General features: G+C 41.5%; 1 protein-coding gene across 1 annotated transcript in view; it reads right to left on the minus strand.

The window, feature by feature from the left end:
* Nucleotides 1-224: 224 nt before the first annotated feature.
* Nucleotides 225-16,200, minus strand: part of PPARG (peroxisome proliferator activated receptor gamma) — a 64,584-nt gene continuing 48,608 nt past the window's right edge. The window contains exons 5-7 of the mRNA XM_044301678.1: nt 6,838-7,037; nt 4,580-5,030; nt 225-1,025 (exon numbers count right to left, since the gene is read on the minus strand). Of these exons, the coding sequence (XP_044157613.1) occupies nt 778-1,025; nt 4,580-5,030; nt 6,838-7,037 (899 nt within the window). The 3' untranslated portion in view covers nt 225-777. The remainder of the gene's footprint in view (nt 1,026-4,579; nt 5,031-6,837; nt 7,038-16,200) is intronic.

The raw sequence follows: 16,200 nt of genomic DNA on the forward strand, positions 1-16,200 counted from the left end.
ATAGAAATGAATGGAGGGCGGCTGCGCATGTGCAGTGCGCCCTCCACAACTTTCAGGGCACCGTTCTCAGTGTAGGGACCCGCACCTATCAGACAATGGGGGCATATCCTAGTGAGATGTCTGATATGGGAAAACCCCTTTATGGGCAAATTTGAAGAACAGGGGATGACGACATCATAGCTTTAATTCATGACCTTAGATGGCAAAAATAATTAAGATTCACATTTTCATAAAATATTTTAATATTAAAAGTAATTGTACATGTGCTTTATAAACCAGTTGCATAAAATAGACCAGTTATATGAAAACTTTACGTCTTTTAAGGCTTTATCACAGTAATGTATCTGCTGCTACTGTTTCCCTCGTAAAAATAGTGCAAATTGTAAAAATACATAATTAGAAAAGGTTAGTTCAGAACAAGTCCCTGTATATCTCATGCAGGAGTGGTGGAGGTTCAATACAGGTCATGATACATCTATTACAGATGACAAAAGTTCACAAAATACTTGTAGTTGGCAGAGTTGGTGTGAATCAGTGGCACACGTGATTGGACATTCAGAACAAGTCCATGAAGATCTCTTAGAGATGAGATTCCACACAAGTCTTTTTAGTTGTGGTTGACTATATAGTAATAATGTGGGTAAAGTTTATGCATATATCATTTTCAACCTCTTGCAGACTTGTGTGGAGACTCAGTACAAGTCCTTGCCAATCTCTTGCAGTTATACTTGAAGAAAGACAAGTTCTTGTACATCAATTTTGACTGTGCACAGAATCTCAATATAAATCCTTATAAATCTCTTGCAGGAGAGGATGGAGGTTCATTTCTGCCTCTGTTTTTCTTACAAGTTGCAAATACTGGACATGCTCTGTTACAACTTGTCTAAGGTCCGTCATCTTTTGGAGCAGTTTAGCAAAGAGTTGAGAGGAGTCCGGGTGATTTAACTTGAGTTGCAGTTCAAGGGCCTGTAGCAAAGTGTCCTGAATATCTTCTATGGGCTTCACATGCAATAAACCAGGGCGATCTGGGTGAAGAAAGAGGTGGACAGCAATGAATCCAAGGTAATTGGATTGATACTTATATTTTAGCCATAAAAAGCCATAATATGCTAGTGTAAGACCAATAAAAGTAAATTTCATGAAAAACGATACAGTAATCACATACAATCCGTAGAAACAAGTTGACAAGTGACATTTACAGACATCAGGCTTAAAAGGAGTATTTCAGGAGTTCTGACTATGCTAATCTGCTGACAGCACTAAGTAGAAGCTGGGGAGAGCAGTACAAAAATACCTTTTGTAGAGCTTTTCTCATCAGGAGTAGTGTGAATATAACGTTTTATTCTGCCATATTCTGTCCAAGGAGGGGCTTCACTGTAAGATGCCTTCTGTATTGCTTCATAGCCTCTCCCCTCTGCTATGAGTTACAGCTGTAGTGGTCTAATGGCTGGATGCCAAGGCTTTCACTCAGAGCAGAGGGTGGAGGGGCTGTAAAGCAGCTCAGAATTGAGAGCACTTCACAGTTAAAGGGGTTGTCTGAGTATTTTTTTTGTTCTTTGTATGTTTGTAACTAGGCAAATGTAAGGACTTTACAATTCATTTACTTTACCTCCAGTGGCTGCTTTCTCAGATTTCACTGAGGGTCACATGACCTATGATGACAGCTTCTTTCCCTGCTCTGATGATGTTTTGTGCACAAGCCTGAGAGATCAGATATGAGTCTGTACACAAGACATCACTGTGCTGGCCACGCCCCCCTGCACTGCCATCTGCTGCTGTCTGCTCTCTCCCTGGATTCTTAACCCATTCAGCTGCACAGGCTTTACTGAGTAGCTGCAGGCAGTGAGGAGACAAATGCTGGGCATAGGAGCTGACAGAGGAGTTCTGCGGAGCATTGCACAAGAGCAGGTAGGGGGAAGATCCTGTGTGTATAAGCAGTGTCATTATACAGCTGGGACTTGTAGTCTTATATAGAGATGAGTGAATTTCTTAAAAGTTCAATTCAGCTGATTTGCGACAAATTACTTCATTACGAATCACATTTTTTTGTAAGTAGCGGGTGCAATGACAGGGAGCTACGATAGCACCGCCTCCGTCATTGTACCCCTCAGATGCCGAGTTCATACATGATAGCGGCATCTGAGTGTAAAATTAACAATACATTTTTTTTTAAAATCAAACTTACCGCCTCCATTTGCTCGCGACGGGCCGGCCGCCGCCATCTTGCTTGAAGATCTCAGCCGAAATCCTGTGCGGTGTGAGATTACGTCATCACGCTGGCTGGCGTGGTGATGTATGATGTCATAACGTCGGCCGGCATAATGATGTAATCTCGCATTGCACGGGATTTCGGCCCAAATCTTCAAGCAAGATGGAGGCTGGCGGCCCGTCGCGAGCAAATGGAGGAAGTATATTTTTTTCATAACTCGGACAACCCCTTTAATCCCCACTCTCGGCACTTGCAGGAGCAGAATCTGGCAAAACTTTATATTCACACTACTGCTATTGAGAAAAGCTCCATATAAGCTATGTTGGTACTGCCATCAGCAGTTTAGCATGGTCAAATGTGCTGACAGACTTCATTTAACCCCTTAAGGACCCCTCCATATTTCCCCTTAAGGACCAGGCCATTTTTTGCAAATCTGACATGTGTCACTTTATGTGGTGATAACTTTAAAACGCTTTTACTTAACCAGGCCATTCTGAGATTGTTTTCTCATCACATATTGTACTTCATGTACTTTCCATTTCTCTACTTTTATAATAGACAATAATACCTCCTAAAATAGTTATTACTTTACATTCCCCATATGTTTACTTCATGTTTGGATCATTTTGTGAATGCCAATTTATTTTTTGGGGATGTTAGAAGGCTTAGAAGATTAGAAGCAAATCTTGAAATTTTTCCGAAAATTTCCAAAACCCACTTTTTAAGGACCAGTTCAGGTCTGAAGTCACTTTGTGAGCCTTACATAATAGAAACCACCTAAAAATCACCCCATTTTAAAAAACTACACCCCTCAAGGTATTCAAAACTGATTTTACAAACTTTTACTCTTACATGTACGGCGCAGGTCCTTAAGGGATTAAATAAGTGTAAAATAAAGGAAGAAAGAAAAAAGCTACATATTCGGTATCCAGGTGCTGTTTGATAAAAACACTGTACCAAAACCACCCTGGACTCGTTCTTATCATATACAGTTTCTGAAATATACTGTTCCTGTTATACAGTTGGCAGGTTGCACAAAGTCATATCCCATTTACAAATGTCTTCTGCCTCAATGCTGAATTAACAAATACTTCTTATATTTTTATTTCAGTGAGCCCAAGACCCAGAACAAACAATACAAGTGCGATAATAATATTACAGGCTATAGTTACTAGATGTCTGGAGAAGGGTCGTTGATCCAGGGAGTTATTCTGATTGCCTGATTGGAATTGGGAAGGAATTTTTTTCCCCCTAAAATTAGGAAAATTGGCTACTACCTCATGAGGGGTTTGCCTTCTTCTGGATCAACTTTCCAAGATAACAGGATTGATGCATGTCTTTTTTCAGCCTTACAAACTATGCCAATATGTCAAATAATATTCACATCAATGACTTTACACAAAATTGTTTAGGTACAGAGAAATATATCATATCTAATGATTTATAAAAGCACATTGTGTAAATGAGTCATTTTTTGAGTTGTATTTATGTAGGCAGTAGAGCCTTATTGTGTGTTAGCATCACTAAAACACGTACAATGTAAAGTAACTGATGCGCATTGTGAACCGACAATGCTTTATTTCACTAAATAAAAGGTGTTACTTAAAGCTATACTCTTCATTAATACAGTGAGTGAGAAACTGCAGCCGCATCTCCCTCCTCTCCTTCCTTCCTATATGCTACTTAGCATTTTACACTAGAGATATGTTTGTTTTTGTAACTGAGGTTTTCTTCTAATAGAGGCAGGACATTGGCAAATACAGACTGCAGGAAGGTTGCCACTTTACCATAATATATAATAAAATTTGAAATTAATATGAAATGGCAAACAGAGGTCATTGATCTCAAGGGGGCAACCAGCACCTACTAGCCATTTAGGGCATATACTGTGGATATGCCATTATGGCCTACTTCTGAAATAACCCTTTAAGCAAAAACAAAGCTTTGGTAAACCATGATGGGTGCTGTAGTACTGTAACTGGTTGAGACATGCAGTTGTTTTCATTTGTCTATAAAGTATATGCTTTAAATATCATGAAATCTAATAAAATACGATTATTTTATATTTTATAACTTGTAAACAACCCAACATTTGCATCTCAATCTACTTCTGCTTAAAGGAGCCTGGTTTGAACTTGCTGCTATTATATTTTCTACACCTGTAGAGAAGTACACCCAGTAAACGTATCCTGAAATGACATTGCTTTCATCTGACGTTTATTAGGTGGTTACACTTTAACAAATTCAGCCTCTGTACCGAGCATTGAAGTCATATCTCATAAAATCTACCTATTACAAAGCATAGCTGGGAACGATGCCATGTTATAACTATTGAGCACACAACACCCACTGGCACGGAACATATCTTACCTCCACTAAGAATGATGACAGCTATGAAGATGGCAAGGTCACTGTCATCCAATTCTAGAGCATTAAATCTTATGGCAAATTCAAACTTGGGCTCCATAAATTCACCAAATGGTTTCCTCAAGCTCTTGAGAAATTCTCGGGTCATAAAACCTTGTCCATCAGCGATGAGAACACCATCTTTATTCATGAGGGAGGCCAGCATTGTAAATATGATCTCATGGACCCCGTACTTTAGGAGAGTTACTTGGTCATTTAGGTCAAGACTGACAAATCCTGGGATGTTTTTGGCAAATTCAGTGATTTCCCGTACAGATTCCACTGATCGAGATTGACATCTTTGGAAAATGCGAATAGCAACTTCCTTATTTTGCTCCAGATAAGGATTTAAATAATGGTATTTGATTTGATCCTCTCCCATCATCAGTGAGTTCATATCATAGATCACCACAGGCTAGAAGAAGACCAACAGTATATATTATTCATATATCCATCTTTATATCCACACACTACTGCTCCTAGAGATATGATCTAAATTAGGCTCTGTTCATAGTGGATCCTTACTATAATGGACACCCATAGCAACTGACTGACCCCACTGGCTTTTAATGGGCCTGTTGGGTTTCCTTCATGGTATCCATTATTTTGATGGGAAGAATAGTGCACCATGCTGTACTATTTGTCCCATCAACTATGATGGAATTTCCAATGGGGGCAGCTGGGAGCCTCCAACGAAAATGTGAACAGACCCTGACTTATATTGTACACATAGTTGCCCCAATTTTTATTACATACAGTACTATTAAAAGTGTTCTCCAGGAATATCAACTGTCAAGGGAAAACTCTTAGCCTACATTGCCTCCTTACCTACCTGCTTCCTGTTCCTCCTTCTTCTGGCTTGTTTTCTTCTGGCTGCATCATGGACATGACTATGTGCACCACTGCAGTCATCGGTGATGTGCTACTTAGGCTCTTTGACATTAGCATTTTTGCAGATCCATCATGCATCTGTCATAAACGGATCCCGTTGTGTTATGTCTTCTATAGCCATGACAGATCCGTCATGAACACCATTGAAAATCAATAGGGGACGAATCCGTTTTCTATTGTGTCAGAGAAAACGGATCCATCCCCATTGACTTACATTGTGTGCCAGGACAGATCCGTATTGCTCCGCACCACATCGCGGACAGAAAAACGCTGCAGGCAGCGTTTTGGTGTCCGCCTCCAGAGCAAAATGGAGACTGATCGGAGGCAATCTGATGCATTCTGTGCGGATGCTTTTCCATTCACAATGCATTAGGGCAAAACTGATCTGTTTTGGACCGCTTTTGAGAGCTCATGATGGATCTCAGAATCGGAAAGCCAAAAAGCTAGTGTCAAAGTAGCCTTAGGGATATGTCACTGCTGGAAGGACTGGAAGATGGAGGAACAGGAGCCAGTGAGCAGGATCGGAGCAGTGAGTAGTATAGATGATATAGGCCAGGGGCCTGTCTTTCATATTGATATTCCCATAACCCCCCCCCCCCAGGCCAGACCTGTAATGAAAAGATTACTTAACTGCTTCCTGGCGCTGGGTCCCCGCTCCTTTTCCTCCAGACATATGCTGCTCCACTGAGCTCCCTCAATGTCAACATCTAGTATGACTTTGCCTATCACTGGCTGCGGTGGAGACTGGATCCCCTTGTGTCATGTTACAATTTCTTATGAAGCAAGGGGAGCTGGTCACCACCATGGCCAGCGATTGGCTGTGGCAATGTCAAGCTGGTTGTTGACATCGAGGGAGCTCAACAGAGCAGCCCAGGCCTGGAGGAGAAGGAGCGGGGAGCCAGTGCTGGCAGTAGTTAATCCGGAGGCAAACTGATGCATTCTGAACGGATCCTTATCCATTCAGAATGCATTGGGGCTAAACTGATCCGTTTTGGCCGCTTGTGAGAGCCCTGAAACGGATCTCACAAGCGGACCCAGAAACGCCAGTGTGAAAGTAGCCTGAGCTGGTGTATAAATTAGAAACATTCCCCCATAGTTTTTCAGTTTTTACACACTGCTTTGTCTGGAAGCCCAAGATAAAGACAGATAATTCATGTCCTTGTCTAAAATTATGTCCTGTATTTTTTGTGTACACAAGTATTTCAAGCTTTCAAAATGTGTCAGTAATTACATAAAAGGAAAAGAACTCTCCAAAAATGATTCCGGACAAGCCTTACAACAGTAGATAATACAATCACAGTAAATCATGTACACTCATAACTCCCACTCACTGATTTGTCTGTTGTCCTTCCGGTCAATATGGCTCTGGCCTTAGCTTTTGTTAAAGGGAAGGACTTGAGATATGAGTCATACAAGTGCTTTGCCAGGACTCGTTGATCAGCGCATTCTGGATTCAGCTGGTCGATGTCACTGGAAATCTCAGCCAAAAGCTTCTCCTTCTCCGCCTGAGGCATCCGTCCAAACCTGATGGCTAAAAAAAGATTTATTTTTTATGTGTTGTTGAGTATTGAGATTATTAGTAACATTTTGGAGAGCCACCATATGGTGGTAAAACAAGAATGTGGCATCATAAAACATGCAATATATTCCGCCCAACACATTCTGAGGTGCCTTGTTTTACACAATGTATCATGCAAAACATTTTGAATTAGCGCCATAAGTTTATTGACTCCCATATTTACATTTTATGGTAAGTATAGGTAGTGATAACAGCTATGAATAGGTGATGAAATAAGCTATAGTCACCTTTCAAATGTTCCACCACTCCAGCACCTCCAGTCCAGTCCCGGCTGTCTCGGATTGATGACTTCCTGTTTAACTTCACATGACCGCTACAGCCAATCACTGGCCTCAGCAATCACGTTGCGTTCATGCATACATGACTGCTGAGGCCAGTGACTAGCTAGAGCAGTCACCTGAAGATGAATGAGATGTTATCATTTCCAGACATGGGGGACCAGAAATGGTGGTGAAGGAGTGGTGGAACATTTCAAAGATGGGTATAGCGTATTCCAATATTTTTTAAGGTTTTCTGCTCATAGTTTTTTATACATTTCTTTAAGTGTAACAGATTTTTTTTATATTTTTGTTTAACAAGCAGCCTTCAATTGTTATGAAAAGATTGTATAGTAAATTCATCAAATTGACAATGGGGGCACTTGCCCCAATTTGCTGGGTTCTTTTCCATTGTGTAATGGTGTTTACCAGCCCAGCATCACATGTGCTTGCTTTGGTAAGCTGGGCTGTCTAGTTTAGAAAATCCAAAATCATGTACCTTATTATTGAATTTTGTGTTAATACAGGGGGTCCTTGTCGGGATCCTCATCTCTTGTCCAAAGTAAAGATTGACTACAAAGAGAACCTCTGACTCTGGAGGACCTGACCCGTCCTGCACTTCACAGACAGCCCATTAACATGAATGGACACTGTGTAATGCTTTACTTCTCCTGTGGGGGTGCTGCAGGGAAACTGAGCAGTTCCTGTCAGGTTTCACCAGACATTACAGCTGATTGCTGGGTGTCCAAATCAGAAACTCATGTTGAAGGAGAAAGTCGAGCTTTTGGTGGTAACAATGACAGGAAAAACACCCAAGCTAAAAGGGTTATAAGGGTATTATATCATGTGAACTTGGAGGACACGAATATTTTGGTTTCAACCAGAAGATTTAGTGTTACACATGAAGATAAGTAGACACCAAAGAAATCATAAGCAAAGGAGTCAAAACTGTCTTCAACCAGAATAGAGTTAAACAATTGCAAAGAAAGTAAGATTATACTAATGACCTCTAAGCAAATTGTAGTCATTTGGAATACAACAACCAAGGTAACAGTATGTTTGGCCCTTTTCACACTAACATCTTGGCTTTCTTATATAACAGAGCCATGACAGCTATAGTAGGCAGATCTTTTTTTTAAATGGATACTGGATTGATAGCAAGAATACCATTGCACATTGTGCTTTCTTTGGTATAAGGGTTTGTTCACACGACAGATTCTGAAAACATGCTTTAAACATCAGCATGAATTGGGTTTGTAAGGTGTGTTTTTGTGCGTATCTTGCATGATTTTTGTGCTGTTTTGACGCGTTTTTTTTTGTGAGGGGTGTGCATATTTCAATGCAAATCTGTATTTCTCCCTGAGGCTTTTGCTGTGGATCCGCAGAAAAAAACACGGGTACGGCACATTATATTCCACTTCCCATTCATTTTAATCGTATATTCAGGGCAGATACTGAGCAAGATAGGCCATGCTGCTTCTTTTCACCTTTTCTTTCCATGAGGAAACAAAAAGCAATTGCTGCTTCCTATGAAAATGAATGGGAGGCTTTTTGGAGGCGTTTTTTTGGTGCTGATTCTGTGCACAAAATGTGGCAAAATAAGCACCAAAAAAAACATGCAAATGGGCCCTAAAAGTAATGAAAAGGCTGACAGAAACCACAACAATACCCTAAACAGACACAAATCTCGCAAACTAAACCTAAACAGATTACTTATTTTCTAGTTAATATAAAATGTCACAGGCATAAAACAGATTTTAACAATATTTTAAAAAATCCTGATTTACGTCATGGGTACATGAAGTGGCGGGAGGAGGGTGGGACATAAAATGTCCTACAGCTTGGTTTTAAACAACAAATAATGGGGCGCTACCAAGACTAAAACGTACAAAAAAAGTAATGCACGCTACCAGCACTGGGGCTTATCCCAGGCACTATTCTGTGAAGAGCATAACACAAGGAAACATGGTGGATGCCAGCAAGGTGCAGCCCCTCTCTTGCGAAGCCAGAAGGTCCCAAAATGGAAATGTCGTAGAAACAAGGACAAATTAAGATAACCAAATCACCGCTAAAAGTGCAGCGATTTATTGAAACAATAAAACACAAGGGTAAGAAAGCTATAGGTTTCAAAGGGATCCCCCTTCTTCATCAGGCACAGTGTGAAGAAGGGGAACCCCATTGAAACATACAGCACTCTAACTCTTAGCCTTATATTTTATTGTCTTAATAAACCATTAGCTCTCCGGTTATCTCCATTTTCCTTGCTTCTACGACATCTACAGTTTGGTTTTCAAATGTTGGTAAGTATGGGTATTGTACACATTATATGAACACTGATTCTCAACACACCATTTTAGCAAAACGTCTGGGTCCATAAAAAAATGCAACCAAGAATTTTGGTAAGAGGGTATCCGGTCTCCAGTTGATGCTGCCTTTGGTTAAAGAGGACCCGTCACCAATCCCAAAAAAATAGAAGGATACTTTTACATGTGTGCTCTGCAGCAGGCTGTCCAACAAAAAATGCTGGGAATCAGCCGGACAAAAAAAGTTGCGTGAAGCCATTTTTGTCTGGCCAAATCCCTGCATATTTGTTGAGGGATCTCCACCGGATCCCATTATAGTCAATCGGGTCCAGTGAGCAGGCTGCACTATCCGGATAATTCTCTGCCAGAACAGCTTGCTGGAGAGCTGTGCCGCAGATGTGAAACTTGCCTGATATATTTATATATTCTACTGGAGTTGGCCATGTTTCTCTGAGCATGGCATACTTTCCCTTGTGAATTTGTTACCCCCCCCCTTCCCCTTTCTGCAGTAATGTTCTGCAGTAATGTTCCCACAAGTGTCAATCTCAAGTGACTAGCCAAAGAGATGTGGCTAGTTACTTCTCTTCTTTGCTAGGGTTTTAAAGCAGGAAGTGTTTCCCTTGGCTTGATTGTTTAGAAAAGTAACGATAGCGGTGATCCATAGGGCTAACACATATAGAATAGCGGTGTTGCATACAGCAACCAATCAGATGACAGTTTTTATTTTTATAAGGCAAATTGGAAAATCTAAGCAGTGACCTTATTGGCTCCAGCTGCTGACTCTTCCAAGTGTTGTTGTGAGCATGAATCGCTATATATGTGACAGCAGCTGCCCTAAAACTGATCTAGCAGCATCCTATTGTTTTAGTCATTTGACTTTTTTTTAACCAGGAATAATACAAATGACCTCTCCAAGATCTGCTCAACAAACAGGAAATGTTTCCCTTAAAGACAATCTGAGCTGCCAGCCCGAAAAAAATGTGATCTCCACAGGCATCTTATGATTTATTGGTCATTTGACAATGTTGTTGCAATACCCACAGTAGAAAACAAGATTATTTTCTTACAGTTCAGGATCGCTGCCAGAAAAGCCTCTTCTATGGGTCCTGGTATGAGCCGTGGCATACAATAAACAAAAGGCAGTGCTAAAACTCATTCCCAGGACTGAAATCCAGAAATCCTACATATGTCGCTATCCCTTATGGTCAAACATGGGCTTAGAAGAAGGTTCCTTGTAATCTCCTTATTTCAGAAAGGGTGAACCATCAAAAGGCTAAAGTACTGGTTTATTATGGGGCGTTTCCAACTGACTGAACGTCAGGAAACAGGTAAAGTATGCTTCTCTTAACAGGTCCCACTGGGCGAGGAAATATTTAAAACCCACGTAGAAGTTGGAAAACAAAAAGGGTTGATGCTACATTAATTTTCATAAATTTGCCCATTTCCTACTGTTCTCTTACAAAAGTGTCCCTGATAACAACCTCTTAAAAGGGCATCTGTCAGCAGATTTGCACCTATGACACTGGCTGATCTGTTACATGTGCGCTTGGCAGCTGAAGACATCTGTGTTGGCCCCATGTTCATATGTGCCTGCATTGCTGAGAAAAATTATGTTTTAATATATGCAAATGAGCCTCTAGGAGCAACGGGGGCGTTACCATTACACCTAGAGGCTCAGCTCTCTCTGCAACTGCCGCTCCCTCTCCACTTTGATTGACAGGGCCAGACAGTGAAAACGTCATAACGCCTGCCTGGCCCTGTCAATCAAAGTGCAGTGGATGCGGCAGTTGCAGAGAGAGCAGAGCCTCTGGGATATATAACGGTAACGCCCGTGTTGCTCCTACAGTCTCATTTGCAGATATTAAAACATAATTTTTCTTAGCGTAACGGACACATATGAACATGGGACCAACCATAGATACCGTAAGTTGCCAAGCGCACATGTAACAGGTCAGCCAGTGTCATAGAGACAAATCTGTTGACAGATGCCCTTTAAAACCCACTTCGAAGTTGGAAAACCCAGTACATTCATTTTCAAAAATATGGCCGTATACCAAAGGGCTTTTCCCATCAATAAAGCGATGGTATATTACTAGGATATGCAATAGCTGTCTGACCAGTGAGGGCTCGAATGCCTGGATCCCCAACATCCCTGAGAATGAAGAGACAGCGCTGCTGATTTAGCTCTGCAGTCTCTTCAGGTTTCCAAGCCACACTCCTGGCCGCCGGCAATCAAGTGAATGGCGCTGTATTTCCCTGGGCAAGAAACACACAAATGCTATTCTTTAGGATATAAATGTAGGTTACTAGAAAACAATATACAGTAAAAACTAAGCAGTAAAAACTATTGCTGCTATAGGAACTACTCCCCCTTTTTTTCGCAACCTTCTCTTTGTATATCTCAATTAGACATAGAATATTAGTTTCTTCCATAACAATGTACTGCTCTCCGCCTTCACTGTGTGAGATATAACCGAATACATTTGTTTTCTATAGAGATGATAAGATTATCAAACAAGTACTCTACATGACCCGGTCTAGGCGCAGGCATTATCCTCAAGGCTGCAATTTATACAGAGCACAAACGGACAAAAAGTTTATCAGACACCCCCTAGTGGTGAAACAGTACTATTTTTCTAATGGTGTGAATCATGTGAACTCGGCATCTATTCACAAATCTCTTCTGCAGTTTCCCAAATAATTTACTTGGTGATTAAATTTACATTGGTGCATGTGCTCCCAAAAAGTGGTTTATTCTTCACTTGGTGGTGACCTGAACTCTTCTTGCACTCTTTCTGGGCGATCTCTTATCTATCTATCTATCTATCTAATATCTATTATCTATCTATCTATCTAATATCTATTATCTATCTATCTATCTATCTATCTATCTATCTATCTATCTATCTATCTATCTAATATCTATAATTTATCTATCTATCTGTCTAAGATTCTTTCTCCTATCTATCTATCTATCTATCTATCTATCTATCTATCTATCTATCTGTCTAAGAGTCTTTCTCCTATCTATCTATCTATCTATCTATCTATCTATCTGTCAATGACAAGACAGGACATTTAATCCCTCAAATGCCGTGGTCAATCGCAGCTACAGCATCTAAGTGGCTCCCCTGTGCCAAGATCAAGGGATCAATTTGGTTGCGATGGCAGCCTAGGGCCTCTTGAAGACTCCTAATCCTGCCATATTGAAGTTCCTGTGAAGTCCTTCCTGGAGAATAAAGAGTCTCCCATAGGCGCAAAGTTAAATAAGTCCACTAGTGTAAAAATAAAAAAATTAAAAAGTTTAAAAAAATGTAAATCACTCCTCTTTCCGATATTAAAAATGAATAATAAAAAATAAACATCATTAGCATTGCCGCATCCCAATGTAGGGTCAGAGGATCAGAATATGAGGATCCAAAGAAAAAAAAAGTTTTTTTTCCAGTTATTTTTTGTAAAGCATTAAAACACAAGAAAAACTATAAAAATGTGGCATCACTTTAATCGTACTGATCTGCAGAATGAAGTTAACATGTCAGTTTTACTGAATAGGAAACGCCGTTAAAATGAAACCCATAAAACTATGAGGAATTACATTTTTCGTTCCATCCAGGAAACACCATTCCTGAGACTGAAAAGCTGCCAGAGAACAACTGAAATGAGAGACTGTCCCTGAGGGAAAGAGAACAGACGTCCACTCAAGGTTTACCACCTGGATTTAGACAGTAAGGTATCGGTCGTTTATGGCATTAAAGAGGTTGTGCAAGAATTTGGTTTTTTTGCAAACCCTGCCCACTTGGCCGGACTTGTGAAGGGAAGATTACTTACCTGTCTCCCAGGTCCATCTCCTCCAGGCCTGTGATGGTCTTCTGGGCTCCCTCACTATAAACATCTGGTTTGACATCGCCGCAGCCAATCACCGGCGGTGGCAGTTACCGGCTCCCATTGCGTCATGTGACCATTTGGGTCCCTCCCCCCATTCTGGCACAACCCCTTTAAGACCTCACTGTTTGTGGAAAGCATATATTGCTTTTGGCAAATTTTGGGAAAACTATTAAGAGACTCCTACTCTGTAACATACTTGAGAACTGTGCCTATTATTGCTATGTAAACTACTACTCCCATTATCTATTCAGTAAAGACAGACTTTATTTATTGCAACCAAATGGGCTCGGCCTTTGACTACATCAGCCCTCTGCCGACCTTGCCGCTTTCCATTCACTGCACACCCCAAGGGGCCATGGAGAGAGGACAGCCACCAAGATCCACCACCACTCCTATCAGTGCCACAACTACCACTCCCCTTCTTCAGTCTTTACTCCCTGTGGGTTCGCAGAATCAGTGCCCCTCTGAAAATGAGAAATCTTTCAATGGAATGTTTGCTTGTACAAAGGACTTCTGCTTCGGCGCCCACCTGTACGTTTTATCTGGCACCATTTGTGATCCTAATGAGAAATTAATTTAGAAAAAAGTGATTAACCCTGAATTACAGGTTCATTTATCAGCACATTCCTTCTGGACTGGTCACACTGATTAGGGACGCGGCGATTGCACTAGAGCTAAATTCAAACGAAAAGCAAACAGAAAATATTAGTAACTGAAAAATGATTTATTAAGAGTCCACACCTACTCTGTTTGCTAGAGAAATACATCAATCAGCGTTTCCTCATTGGGCTCCAGCAGTAATGGAAGTCATAGGGGGTCGCTCCCTACTCAGGTAGGGTCTGAATGGAGAGCCACTCTCTGTCACCTACATTTTAGGCTGGGTTCACACCTGAGCGTTTTACAGCGCGTTCCTACGCGCTGTTAAACGCCCAACAAGGAGAAACCAATGATTCCCTAAGGAAATGGTTCTCACCTGGGCGTTTTACAGCGCGTACGACCGCGCTGTAAAACGCCCGACGCCCCAAGAAGTACATGAGCTTCTTTGGGGCGTCTTGTCGCGCGTTCCCGTACATAGACTTTCGGGAACGCGCGACAATGGGCGTTCGCTTGTCTCTGTATGCGCGATTGCAAACGCCGGTACAATCGCGCATACAGAGCGCTCCTTTCAGAACGCTCAGGTCTGAACCCAGAGTTACATTGTACACCAGTGTACTGCACTTATACATTGCTAAATCCATACATTCTATTGCTGTTGTTCGGCCATGCCCGTATTGCGGCCCACAAACAGCGGATCCCCAATATGCAGGCAGCGGCCGTGTGCGCCTCGTGGGGTTTCGCTCTGTGCCTACGCACCGCAGAAAAATAGAACATGTTCAATTTTTTTGCAGTTCAGACGGATCACGGACCCATTCAAGTTGAATGGATATCGATCCATTGCAGCAGCGGCACGGATGGGGCCGAGCATTGGGGACGGCAAATTGAGGCCCCTAATGCACGGAACAGGCCAAACAACGGCCGTGTGCATGAGCCCTTAGGCTGAGTTAATATCACTGTTTGGCTTTCTGTTCTTCTGATCCGTCAGAAGAAGAGAAAAAGAAATAAAAAAAAATGAATCCTGTATAAAAACAAAACGGATTTTGTTGCATCAGTTGTCATCCGTTTGAGCCATTTCCGTCTGAGAGCCACTTTTTTAGATGGAAAAAAGTACTGCATGCAGGATCAAACGGATGGCAACTGAAGCAACAAAATCCGTTTTTTATTATAGGATCCTGTTTTTTTTTCTTTCTCTCTTCTTCTGACAGATCAGAAGAACAGAAAGCTAATATATATGATATGAACTCAGCTTTATCTCCGTTTTCAGTCCTCAGAAAAAGCACTTTAAAGTGTATTCAAATGAGGCACCAAGTGCCAAGGAGGATGTTTTCTTTCTTTCAAAGAGACCATGCACGCCCCTGCAATCGATCTCAGCTCCTGCCCCTCCTGGGCTCTTGTCCTTTCCCTCTCCTGGTGACGTCACTGATCTCCTGCATCCAAATCTCATGCAGGCTCAGACTACCATTCAGCCAGGGGTGGACTGGGAACTTAAAGGGGCCCTGAAAAAAACCTAGTGGCCCCATGTTGTAGGTGCAGAACAAAATACCACAGCAGCAGAACAAAAAAACACGGCCCAGCACAATATACTTCCGCCTGCGCCACAGTATAAAGCTGTATCATCATCCTGAGGACGGCAATATCATTGAGTTCGGGGGGGTACCTACGGCCACTGGCCAGATGAATAAGTGCCTGTTTTCCTACATTAATTAATGCTGGTTTTCCAAATTGTCCGTAAAACATGTTGGCTGTCCGTGATTTTGTGATACATGATTGGGATACATTGTCCAGAAAAAAGAAAAAATCTGGTTGACAACACAGAGTGGTAGTCTGCACCTGTGCAAGATTTAGATGAGTAGTCGCTGGGGTATGTTGCCCCAGAATTTACTCAAGGTTTGTCTATTCACCTCTAGAGAATAAATGACTGTAGTAAGTGCGAATGAATATTTTCTGACCAAACAACTACATATGAACTGCGCCATGATTCATTGGTTTTCTGTTAAAGAAGGACAATGGGCCACCCTCACCTGAATGTTTTGTCATTATAGGGTCATTAATCTTCTAACATCAAAGCTTTTC

Source organism: Bufo gargarizans, chromosome 7 (genome assembly GCF_014858855.1).
Source record: "Bufo gargarizans isolate SCDJY-AF-19 chromosome 7, ASM1485885v1, whole genome shotgun sequence".
Classification (NCBI taxonomy): domain Eukaryota; kingdom Metazoa; phylum Chordata; class Amphibia; order Anura; family Bufonidae; genus Bufo; species Bufo gargarizans.